Raw genomic sequence first — 13,300 nt, forward strand, 5'->3', positions numbered from 1 at the left:
TGACCTGTGAGTACATTTTGCGTAGCGTTTGTTTCTGGTATCCTCTGTTTTACCTCCTATAGTACTTCCTATAGTCCTCCTGTCTCACAGTGTCTGCTTGTATATGCACTCACTCTAAACACTCTAAATTTAATTTTGAAAAGACTATCTCGGAGGGGCCTAAGCATGCTCTCATATATGCTCCAAGACCGACTTGTTGTTTCAGATTTCAAATTTTATTATCTCTGCGTAGCAAAGCAAATTTATCTGCAAAAGTATTTCAGGTCACCGCCCGCATTTTTAATCCGCTCTGATTTGTAGCAGCGCTTCATCTTATCTGCCTCTGCCTGCACGTCCAAAGAAAACAGTTTTCGGATCATATTCCAAGTCATTTTCTAAACACAGTGGATGATTTATTTGTCTACCAGTGGAATAAATCGTAAGCTGCAGCTTGACTTTACTTTAGAGCTTCTTTGGTGTCTCTTTGCTACTGTGTCCCCTTCACTCCTTTCTAAATGAAGAATTCATATACTTAAGGTCAGCGCTCTGTTTCCACTCTCTTTCTAAACGATACAAAGGCTGTTTCATCAAACACCCGGCTGTTGAAGATGATTGAGGAGTTTGGGTTAGAGAAAGCAAACATTCACAGAAGGATCTGACAGCATTAAATACCACAGAGTCGCTTTTTTATCCTGTCAAATGTTTCTGCCTTCAGCTGCATCCCAACAAGGCCTTGTATGCCCCCCTCTCCACCACCAGCCCAGTCCCTTGTTTCTGTGACATCACATCCTGTCCTGCTGTGCTTGACTGAACTGTGACATTAAACACATTAGACCTGTTACTAATTGGGCCGCTATTACATTTCCCATCTTGCCGATCTGCGGCAGTCCCAGTGGACGGTTCTCTGTGAGTGTTTTGTTTAACAAAGTAATGAAAAGCATACGATGTTTTCTCGGGGAAGGAGGGGAGGGAAGGTCTCCGTTCTGAGATCCTCATGACTAATGACAGGGCCCAAAGGATGTACTACTCTCCTGATACACACACAGTCACATTAGCAGACCTTCACAAAGTTCAGCGTCAAGCTGAAACACTGTTTCCTCCTCATGTTTCTATATTCAAGACAGGAAAAACTAAAGCTCGTGAAGGCAAAGCGCGGCTGCACTTCGTTGTTGATACTACATAAGGTTAATTTTATTTTGCTCTTTGAGTCCTTGTTTCTTTCCCCGTCTCTGTTTTCCTCCCTGCTTCCTTCGCTGCAGTGTGTCAGAGTGAAACTGTGAAACCGCTGGCAGAGAGACACTTTTCCATTCTGACTCAGCTGGCAGTGATGAGACTTGGATGGAGGAGAAGAGGGAGGTGAAAAGCTCGGTTCAAGGACTGATGAGGACATGACTGTTTGAGAGCGTGGGTGGTTTTTAGACATGCAGAGTCTATTAAAAAGCAAGAGGAATTTAGGCCAGTTAAATTTTGCACGGTAACTTTGGTTATTTGTGCTTTTCAGGTGACTTTTCACTGTTTGATCCTGTTGCAGTGAGCGCCGCACCAGACTGTTTATTTCTCACCACCAATTCCAGGAGCTAAAAAGCGCTTTTCCTCGTGTTCCTGTCACGTGAACACTACACCGATTTTAACGTTTTAACTGCTAGTGCTATGCTAACAAGTGCTGTTCGTTAGCTCGGTCTTTCTGTGCTAAGCTTAGCTAATCGTCTGCTGCTTTAGCTTCATAGTCAGCCGATAGACAAGAGGATATCCTCATTTAACTATGAACTCTTAGCAAAGGGCAAAAAAGTGAAGACAGAATTACTGTGCAGTTCTGCCATAGAGACTCCTGAAGTTCAACTTCATAGAGTTTGACTGCATGTTAGCATAAGCCCCACATTTATCTATGGGCTGTTAACAACCCTTCACTTGAGCCAGTGTTGCCAACTCCTCAGTATTGAAAATCGCTATTGGCTGTCCTAAAAGTCGCTATTAGTCGCTAAATGACGCCATCACCTAATTTGTATAATTGATCGTGCAAATGTAATAAATTTCTTTTAGCAATTATTGTTTTTTTTTAATGTCACAATTCCAACCCTGCTCATTTATCCGGGCTTGGACCGGTGTTGTGCCAAAAACTGATTTCCAATGTTTCTGTGTATTTTTTATGTGTAATATGTTTAGTTATGTTCGTAAATAGACTTCGGTGAACAGGATTTACAAAGGGGTTATATATAGAATTAAAAAATGATCAGTTTTTCAATTGTCTTTACAACTCTGTGTCATTGTACTTACATTATAACCAATCCGGTCCTTTATCCCCACTTAAAATATTTTTACTGAACTATTGTAATATTTGCTGTCATTTCTGCTGTCCTCCTGGCTAACTTACTCTTACAAAAGACATTTTTAATGTTAATGAGATTTTCTTAACTTATAAAGGTCACTGAAAAACTGATTGCGGCTTCTCCCTTGTTACACGAATGTTGTTTGTGGCTCAAGATGACTTTATGTCATCCATAAGGGATGCATTTGACGTATGTTTCACATATTATAGCCCAACAAGTTACTTATAGCAGTTTAAATACGAGCAATCAGTTTTTGGCAAATACCGGAAATCAGTTTCTGGCAGACAATCAATTTTGGGCACAACACCGCAAAAGTGGCCCGAAATAGGCACTCTGGTGAAGTTACTGTGTGTGTGTGTTTATAAGTAGTTTTAAATCTTGTGATCCACAAAACAGCATAACAGTAAAAGAAGAACTGACTGCGTTACAGTCAGTGCGGGAGCAGCGGCTTCGCTCATGCGCGATTCATTTGCAGTTTGGACGCATAGGTGTGAACATCTCCTGCCCTGATAGCAGCTGGGGGAGGACTATCCTCCGCCCGTGAGCGCTTTGGCACGGGTGAGGTGCCCACGGCAGCACCCGCTGCTTGTTCAGAGTAAAAGCGATACCCTTTCACGTCAAAAAGTCGTCATAAACAAGTCTCCAATAACACCAGAAAAAGTCGCCAGATTTGTCGCTAGTCGCTTTTTAGAAAAAAAGTCGCTAAGGGGGTCTGAAAACTCGCTAAATATAGCAGCTAAGTCGCCCACGTTTCAGGCCCTTCCCTTTGCTAACAACTTCTTTTATGTGTACAGAGTCCCTCATGATCATGTCTGAAGAAGATTATAGCGTTCAGTTTATCAGTTCTCTGCCATTACAGCGACGACAGGAGTGTCGCCTTGAAGTATCCATTCATTTAAGGGCTTTACCATTGATGATTTATGACTTTTACTTTCTAGATAACGTTAATTGTGTGCTCTTTGTGTTTGTCTACATGTTCAGTGACAGCGGTCAGGTGAAGCTGCACCCCAGTCTCTTCTTGCTGCTGCTGGTTCTCAGTCGGCTCTACCCTTCTCCCATGGATGGATCTTCTTCTCCTTTGGGGCTCGCACCTTTCATGCCCTTCATCATGAGGTAGGTGATCTACGCATGCACGCACAGGTACAGTGGAGTCACAACAACTGAGACCATTACTGATGATTTTCTACAAATGTGACTTAGTTTCACAAACAGCGCAGTTCAGCTGCATGGACTCTACAGGTTTGCCCAAACCACAAAGAGGCAAAGCAGGGGACTTAGCAGTGTCTCCAGGGAAGCAAAACGCATCCAGACCCAAATATGTTTTCTGCTGGTTTGATACACTCCAGTGGATTTCTCTCTCCTGTCTTCTTACATACAGTGAACATGTGACCCGGGTGGTCAGGACTGTGGCTGCTTTCTGTGAAGTGGAGGATGTTTTAACCCACACCAAGCATTCTGACTGAGACATGGAGATTCATCCGCTCTATTCGTCTTCTTCTTTTGATGTGGTAGTCAGTTCAGCGATGTTCTAATGATGTTTTTATGTATGCACTCAATGTTGGGCGATTGGATGAATATATCAGCTATCGTTGATCGTTTTTACAAAGGTGATTTATTTATTTGCCCATGAGTAAGTTTGCTAATAATGATGGCGCTAATAGAAGCAGTCAACAGAAGGAAAAAAAAATAGTAGCGCTGTTTTAACAGCACCCTCGTTCATCTGCGAGCACATGCACCCTCCTCAGAGTGCGCCCAAATGCTTGTTGATGGAGCTGCAGAAGCTGGTGATAGCCTAGCATACTCAGCCGGATGGTGGACACGTGCATGCTCATGCAAGTTAGTCGTGTTTGAGTACTTTGCTCGCACTATACATCTGCACAAGCGGCACACCGCTTTGGTTACTTCCTTAGGTTTCCCTCTTTCATCTGGTTTAAAGCCAACTGTCAGCGTTAACATGCCGTCATGACGACTAATGCGATAAACAATTAATTAGGGGATTAGTTCATCCATGTTTGGACTTCTTCTGTTTTGTAAATGCGCAAATCAGTCTGCATGATTACATTGCTCCGGTCATCCTGCGCATGCACGAATATATCGCCCATCGACGATTATTGGACTGACAATTGTCTGTTGGAAAATCTTTACATATCGCCCAACCCTAATTCCCAGTCAGAGCTGTTTTTGACATTGCAAAATTCCGGATATCAATTATGCCATTAATAGAGAAAAGCACAGGCTTTAGGGAAGGCTGTGCTTTTGCCTCAGAGGAAATATTTGTTCATACGCTGACCTTTCATTATTAGAAACTTTGGCCGTGCTGGATTGGCACACACATGACTTTTATTTCATGACTGTCGTCCCTGCGTTGTGATGTTTCCTTGGAAACATCTGTCAAACTGATTCTGTCACTATTCATCCCTCCACTCATAACAGTGGACTTGAATGAGCATTTCTGCCACCCTGCCTTTTCCAGTCACTTTGCCTGCTTATGTAAAGTCTGAAAGGAAAAATGTAACCAAAGGAATTCTGTCCAACCCAAGAGAGTCTCACACCTGCTCACTCAGCTGTGATAAACCTCTCAAACTAAGTTTATCTGAACTTTTCTTTCTAACTATAGAACAATTTACAATCAGCAAAGGTCTAAACATTTTGTGTGTTTGTGTGTGTGCGGGGCTTCTTTCATTTGTTTTGTTTGCGCAGGTGTTTCTGCATCTTGTGCTGTCATCATTTCATTGTTGTTTTTCAGTACTGGTACAATCCCTGTGATATAATCTAATGTTTCGCCATGGCTACAAGAGAGATTGTTTTTTGTTCGTCTGTAGGATTTTGTGTCTTTCCACACTAAGACAAAACACCCATCTAGTGTGAGCTGTTCCTGCAGCGAGCAGCGCATGTGTGTGTTGTCTTGCGTTGCAGCTCGTCTGGATCCACGCGCTGTTTACTGGAGAGTGAACCTCTCAGGCGAGTAGGAAACTTTAGTCACAACTTCATTTTGTTACATTCCTCTAATGGAGAAATGTACAAATATTATTGGAACATGTTCTTATGCTGCACCTGCAAATAAGAACCGTAAGCTTCAACCTTGTGTGTCCACAAGATTTGGCATCCCAAGAAAAAAATACCTGATCTCAGCATTTAACACGCCTACACCCTTCAACAGCACCTTGATAAGGTGTATAAAATAAAAGCAGCACAACTAAGGTGGTGGAGACTGAAGCTCATTTTTTCTGGAATGCAAGCACACAGCTGGTGATGCTTTGTGGCAAAGAAAAGATGGGTGTGAAGGCTTTTTCACTTTGTATGGAAATCACTATTGTGTTATGTGTGTGCAAGGCAGATCCTTCTGATTACATTTCTTTAAGCTATTCTGTCACTATAGCTATTCTGAATAGTTTATCTAATGTGTAAATTGTCCAGCCAGATGATTGATGCAGTATTTTTACAGCTGGATAGCTTGTGCGTCAGACTTTGTGTGTGTGGGTGTGCGCACGTGTTTGGGAGGATATAGGGAGTTAAGCTTTGACCTTGAGGTTGGAATGCACTACTGATGGTTTAGATAATAGTGCTTGCATGTGGGTGCTGTATGTGGGCTGGTAGGGGCTGGGCCATATCATACCGTTCACAGTAATACCGGTATAATGTTGGGCAACGACAAGAAAATGAAATATCGCGATAGAATTTCGGTAAAACGCGTATGCGCGGTGCCTTTGTTTTCATACGCACATGGCGAAAAAAGCGTGCCGGCGGCGACGGAGAATGAGGGTGAAAGCGGATCGTTGAATGAAACGGATGAAGCAGAAGTGGTTTGTAAAAATGCTGCAACTTCAGTGTGGAACTGGTTTGGCTTTCGTCCGTCAGATACACAACAAAGCACTATTTTTGGTAGAGCATGCTAGCGGAACGACGTTATTACCGTGTTTTTTGAAAAATACGGTACACTTTAAATCAATTCTTTGATTTTTCTGAAAGTCGACAGTGCCCCTTATAATCCCGTGTGCCTTATGTATGAATTCTGGTTGTGTTTACTGACCTCAAAACATTTTATGTACATGGCGTTTGAAAATCTGTCAAATGTTTTAGTACGACTTTGCTAAGCTACGAAGCCGCACCGCTTGATGGATTGTTGGAGCATTACGGCTATCGTAGGCAGGCGCCTCGCGGAGTGATACGTACGGTGCTTCAACATAATATTACCATATTGTGTGTGTATAACCTCTTTTCAAATTTTGTGGATATTATACATGGTTATGCTGAGGATATGTCGGCCAATTTCCACTGGAAATGCCTTTTGGTTAAACTGTCAGCAAGAAATTTGCACTGTTACATTTTTATATAACTTTAATGCACATAAAAAACAGCTGCTTGTTTAAGTGAAAATACATTGATGGGGCTTTTTTTTTGTTGCACAAATAAAGTTGTGGAGTTGAAAAGTATTTTGTCTAGTGTCAGTTATATCGTCAGTTATATCGTTATCGCAAATTTTCAAATGTATATCGTGATAAATATTTTTGGTCATATCGCCCTGCTCTAGGGACTGGCATAGTGAGGAGACATAAAACTGGTATTGTAGCATGCTTTGTGAGGAGATATACAGTAGTTGTGGGATTTGGCTTTATTGTTAGTGCAGTGGCCTTTTTTTTGGTGGGCGGGTGTCTTTGTCTCCATGGCTACGTCTACCTTTAATGTTTCGTTTAAGTTGCGATGCTTAAGCTTAGGGTAAGATTTTGGGGAATGAGATTTAAAACGAGTCAGTGTTTTCACAAAGCTAGTGCCCCTCACCCTACAGACTGGTTAACTGGAATATAAGAACCACCAATCCAAATACCTCAAACTAACCAGGCAGTAAATCCTCCAATTTTCAAGTAGATTGGATAAACATCTGTCAAAAATTTCCAAAAATTGTCACATTTTTAGTGAAACAGTAGAGCCGTATTGTTTGCGGTTTACTGTATAATATATTCTGGTGTTGAGCAGCTCTTTTAGTTTGTTTGGCCCAGACTCAAAGTTTGAAAGGAATTCAAGTTTTATGCTAACATCTGTGCCTAGTCTGACCCTTTGCATTGACCTCAGTGTGTCTTCAGTGCCACGATGAGGGTGACATTTGGTGTTTGCATGCAAAATTCTCATCAACTGTTTGAAGGAACTGGCATGAGATTTTTGTTTAGATGTTCAAGTTCCTCTGCACCTCAAGGGGAATTATGACTGTTTTGTGTTTTCCTTCATCCAACCTTTGTTATGTTTAAAGGTGGAGATTTGGGGCAACTATTGCTACTGGTCCTTTGCCAGATTAGCGCAGTCATTCTGCTTCCCAGTGATCTTTCAGGATTACTACTTATTAGGGGTGCAACAATACTCCTATCGATATTGAACCGTTTGATACAGTGCTTTTGGTTCGGTACGCATATGGATCGAACAATACAAAATTTTTAATTTATTTTATCAACTTTTCTTCTGACGGTGCTGTCTGTGTTGAGCGCTCAGTGGATCTGCGCTCGACAGTGCAGCCTAGGCGGAGTAGTCGAACGCAGATTCACTGAGTGCAGGGCAAGCTAGCAAGACAGAAGCTAAGCTCGTTGCAACATGGCAAATTGAACCTCCCCCACCCTCATTTAGATCTGGCGTTTGGAACTATTTTGGTCTTCATGTGACGTATAACCCTGAAGGTAAGCGCGTTGTGGACAAAAGTAAAACAGTATGTCGGATGTGCCAGCAATGCTCAATTACATTGGTGGGAACTAGTGCGTTAGCGCAGTTAGCTCGTTAACGTGTTGGCCGTCCAGCCCCACACACGGGGCGATCCGCGGTAGCTCGTTAACGGAGATTTGCCGTGTTGTGGCGTTAACGTCATTTCAACGAGATTAACGCTGACAGCACTAGTGGGAACACAACGAATATGACTGCACATTTACACCGACATCATCCTAGTGCAAAGACAAGTGGAAGCAGACAAAAACAACAAGCACGCATACAAACTTTACCCGAGTCATTTAGACAGCCGTTAGCACAAGATTGTCCTTATGGGGACCTGATATGTTTAATATGCTGCTGAGAATATAGCCCAGAAGAAGCGTATAGTATAGCTTTTATTTTGGAAAGAGACATTTCTCTGTAATAAACTCTCTTTTCCAAAGATGAGTGATTTATCGATCAGATAGATTTATTATTTTATCCATTTGTTGTTTCAGCAACATTAAATTTAAAAACTGTACTTTTGAGTTAAAATATATATTTATAATTTTAATAAATGACAAATTAAAAAGGCATGAACATTTTTTTTTTGTATCGAAAAAATATCGAACCGTGACACCAAAGTATCGAACCGAACCATGAATTTTGTGTATCGTTGCCCCCTAGTACTTATTGCACGAAACTCTAGTGTGTGAGGGTGAAACCTCTGCCCTCTAAAACAGTCAAGTTCAACCCTGTTGTATGAGTAATGCTAATAAGGTATGTGTTTGTACATAATAGTGTAGCTCAAGGTTATAAGACATAGCAAAGTCAAAGAACAGGAAATGCAAAGCCGCTAGTGCCCAAAATATTTAGCCTTTTAAAAAAATCATGTTGTTTTCAGTTTGACAAGTTGGCTCCATTGAACAGTGCTTTTAAGTTGTAGCATTTCCTGCTGGCATTGTACCCTTTATTACAGAGACAATTGTTACTGGACTACGGATATGTGTCAGAATGCTTAAACAATGTCCTGATTCAGGTATGACTACAAAAATAGTCTAACTTTCTTTTTTCCAGTTTGAAGTTTTTACCAGCACCTCTTTAGGCGCTGACGTGTTGCCTCAGGATCTTTAGAGACCTCCAAGACTATTTCACCTGCATTGGTAATCTGGTCTTGATCACATTTGGTTTTTCCTCCGTCTGTACACTCTGTCTGTCTGCACACTTAAGGGCTGGTTCTGTAACTGTTTCTAGTCTGATCCACGTCTTCAGTCGTATGCTGCAAAACACTTCATCTTTGTTTATATGGGCAGATCACAACCACAGTTGCCTTAAGCCGATTTATGCTGTAAGGTAAAGGCCATACAGTAATTTCAGCAATCGCTTGGCGAGAGTGGGAAAGAAAACCCCCCTTTTAACAGGAAGAAACCTCCAGCAGAACTATATGTGGGTAGGGGTAGCCATCTAACTCGCATCTGATAATAACCTGTTGAATTATTCATTTCACTCCATATTTAGTGACACACATAGAAAATGGAAAGTGAAGTGTGATCAGAAGCTGACTGGGTCATAAACTGGAGCCGTTACCATTTGCACCTGTAAATGTGTGACTTTGCCTTCATTGAATGCATACGTTCTTAAAAAAATAAAAAATCTGAACCTCAGTGGAATCTCGTAGTTGTGCCTTTAGAGTTCCATCTCTTGTGGGTGAAAATAAAAAGGCCTTTCGGCTGAGTCTGGCACTGTCAGAGAAGGTATGCAGCACACACATCTAGCCAAATGAAGCCCACATGTTGGAGATGTTAAATATAGCCCAGCCACAACTTCTTTGGCTCCAGCCATGTTTCTCTGCGATACCCCCTTTCCATCCCCCAACCCATCTACCCCAGGCGTGTGCAGGACGTGTCTGATGAGGCCGATGGCTGTCGCCCACCGCGTGCTCCCCGTCTCCATAAGACCTGACCCGTCACCTCCAAGGATTAAATGTTGCTTAGCTTCACTTGTTGACAGGCCAGAGCACCATACTCAAATACTGTGGTATAACTCCTTTACACCGCATAGCAATTCTTTTTTTAAATCTTCATAACCTCCCACCTCATCCTCACTAGATTTGTAACATTCCCTCGATGCCGGGCCCTCTGCAAGCGTCACACCTGCATGCGTAATGACGGAGTGAATGATGATGATGACGAGAAAATGGGGGAGGATGACGAGAAGCGGACATTTGTTATAATAATTAATGGCTTCATTCCCATCCGCGGTGTCTTTAAAACAGTTTGTCTTATCTCCTTGGAGCGCCTCTCTTTTTCTCTGTCTCTCCATCTTAACTGTAAGCCCTCAGAGTGTTGTGGTAGTGATTTATATCCCGTGATATCCAGCCCAGGCATTTCTGCTCACCCTGCGTGCACCACTCCCTTCCTTTCCTTTTTGGCCCGCACTGTCTCACATCTCATTTCTTTAGAAAGGGCACAGAAATGCCTATAAACTGACTTCAAAAGGGGCTGCTATCAGTTTCTTTTTGTTTTGTTTTTTTAAATACAATGCAGTGCATTTCCCCACGATGACGAATGGTGAACAAATGCCTAGAGAAGACCAAACTTGCCATCAGTATCTGAACTATGCCGGACATAAAAAGGAAATAGTTTACTGACACATTACAGGATTACATTTCATAATGTAAACTGAAGCTGTACCCTGTGTGCTAATCAGGCCAACTAGTAGCGGCAAGGAGTTTATGAAACTGATGAAAACTAGCACTGTAGAATTAGAAGATACAAGATGGTATGCCAAAAGCCGTGCAAAAGAGAACATGTAGGAGTTTGGGTGCTGTGTAGAGCACTGAAATTCATGCCTGAACCTTCAAAGACATGAAGGGTCATACCTGTGTTTTATTAACTGAGAAGGATCTCCTTCACCAAATAATAATAATTTGAAGGAAAGGGACAGTGTGACTGGCATCTTTCTAAAACATCATCCTCTTCCTCATCACCTCAAGCCTCAAGTCTTCTGAACCGAAGTCAGAGCTCTAACACAGGAAATAGTGCAACAAGATACTTGTTTATTCCTGATGTTGTCACAAGTATTTAATGTCAGCAGATTAGACACGAGACCGTTCCGACTCTGGTCCCCGACAAGAACCAGCTCATCAACAACAGCTGGGTATAAACTAGCGTTAGGTTTAAGTGACCTAAAAACATTAAAACACTCACAATTTCTCTCCGATAAATAGTTTGATTGCATTTTCACATTGTATGAGAGTTTATTCACTAAGCGTCAGAGTCCAGTAATCTTAGATCTACACAGATGAACACAGGCTAATAACATCAGCTTTAACCCTCCAGTTCCTTACTTTAGTCTTCCCGGCCTGTTTTAACAGCTCTTAAATTAGCATAACAAACATTTTTTACCACCAAATTCAGTTCAGTGGGTCAATTAGTAAGTCGTAAAGTGGGTCTTTCAGGGGGTCATTCAGTCAATGGGAGGGGGGGGGGGTTAGTGGATTCCCACTCATCTCCTATGGTGGTCACCTGTGACCGGGAACACCACTGATGTAACAAGGTTGATTAAAATACTCAAGTGATGATCGCCTCTTTCATTGAATGAAAGAGGCGATCATCACTTTCATATGTTCACCTGCATAGTGTGGAGGATGCCATCAGAATCAGAATACTTTATTGATCCCTGGGGGAAATTATTTTTTTCTTACAGTGCTCCATTATAAGCCAACATTAACAAGACAGACAATACGCTAACTAAGAATAGTACTATATATATATATATATATATATATATATATTAGGGGTGCAACGATACACAAAATTCACGGTTCGGTTCGGTTCGATACTTTGGTGTCACGGTTCGATATTTTTTCGATACACAAAAAAATGTTCATGCCTTTTTATTAATTTGTCATTTATTAAATTTTCACAGCACATTCTGCACCACATCTCTGTGCGTTCATCATTTGTTTGAAGCCAGCTCACCTCCTGCAACCACTTTTCCGAGAATACGCGCTTCTTTTGTGGTTCGGACTCCTGACATTTCTTTGGAGGTGGAGGAACACCAAAGTAACTGCTTAAAGGAGCTTCTTCGACATCTTTAAGAGTTCTAAGCAAATGTCTGTCCTCCTCCTGAAAATCTTATGTATGCAAACACGCGTTGCAACTTTTTTATTTTGACAGCGAATGCGCACCTGCGGACCACTAATGTGTAGACCTGGTTATTTAGCTTGTCATATTGCAGCCACAGAAATTCTTTTGTCCATGAAACCATAAAGCTGCACTTTCTTTTTGCCTTATAGTCTGATTTGTCATAACTTTTCCGTTTTGTGGTAAGCTTTTCTTTGGCTGTCACGTCTTCACCTTCATGTCTTATTTGGCTCAGCAGAACTAAAATATATATCCTGCTGCTTTTACACACGCACTCACATAACGCTCAGCGATTCTCTGCGTGATCAACCTCTCATATGTTTAAGCTTGCTGCGGGAGATTTCACTTGTCATGTTTGCATAGTAAGCTAACGATTGATAAGACGATGTCAGAGGAATTGGTGCGCAAATTATCATCACTCACCAATCAGTGCTGTCGCTCTCTATACACAGTTCGCGCGATTGCAAAGTGAAAGCAAAAAACAAGCGCAAATTCAAACGCGATTTCAATATGTCACATATTGACAGTGGCTCAACGATGCCAATGACATAATTACCCAGCTACATTTCCGAAAGAATGCAAAAGCATTGACATATATTTTTCCTTCCTACGATAGGCCGACGAGCAGAGCAGGGCAGCCCGACTGGAAAAATCGCTAACCCCGGGACGTCGGGCTAGCGATTTTGCGAGCCCTGTATCTGATTGAGGAATCACTCATCTTTAGAAAAGAGAGTTTATTACAGAGAAATGTCTCTTTCCAAAATAAAAGCTATACTATACGCTTCTTCTGGGCTATATTCTCAGCAGCATATTAAACATATCAGGTCCCCATAAGGAGGATTATGTGCTAACGGCTGTCTAAATGACTCGGGTAAAGTTTGTATGCGTGCTTGTTGTTTTTGTCTGCTTCCACTTGTCTTTGCACTAGGATGCTATCGGGTAAATGTGCAGTCATATTCATTGTGTTCCCACTAGTGCTGTCAGCCTTAATCTGAAATGAGGTTAACGCCACAACACGGCAAATCTCCGTTAACGAGCTACCGCGGATCGCCCCGTGAGTGGGGCTGGACAGCTAACTGGCTAACACACTAGTTCCCACTCATGTAATTGAGCATTGCGTGGCACATCTGACATACTGTTTTACTTTAGTCCATGACACGCTTACCTTCAGGGTCATAC

General features: G+C 41.9%; 1 protein-coding gene across 4 annotated transcripts in view; it reads left to right on the forward strand.

Annotated features, from left to right (window-relative positions):
- Positions 1–13,300, forward strand: part of thada (THADA armadillo repeat containing) — a 124,181-nt gene that overhangs the window by 43,475 nt on the left and 67,406 nt on the right. For all 4 annotated transcript variants that reach the window (XR_015719927.1, XM_087850381.1, XM_087850380.1 and 1 more), the window contains exon 28: positions 3,288–3,419. Coding sequence is in view for 3 of the 4 variants with exons in the window: in XM_087850381.1 (XP_087706507.1) it covers positions 3,288–3,419 (132 nt within the window). In the remaining variant the exon portion in view is untranslated. The remainder of the gene's footprint in view (positions 1–3,287; positions 3,420–13,300) is intronic.

This window comes from Neolamprologus brichardi, chromosome 13 (genome assembly GCF_056152115.1).
Source record: "Neolamprologus brichardi isolate AB-2024 chromosome 13, ASM5615211v1, whole genome shotgun sequence".
NCBI classification, from domain to species: domain Eukaryota; kingdom Metazoa; phylum Chordata; class Actinopteri; order Cichliformes; family Cichlidae; genus Neolamprologus; species Neolamprologus brichardi.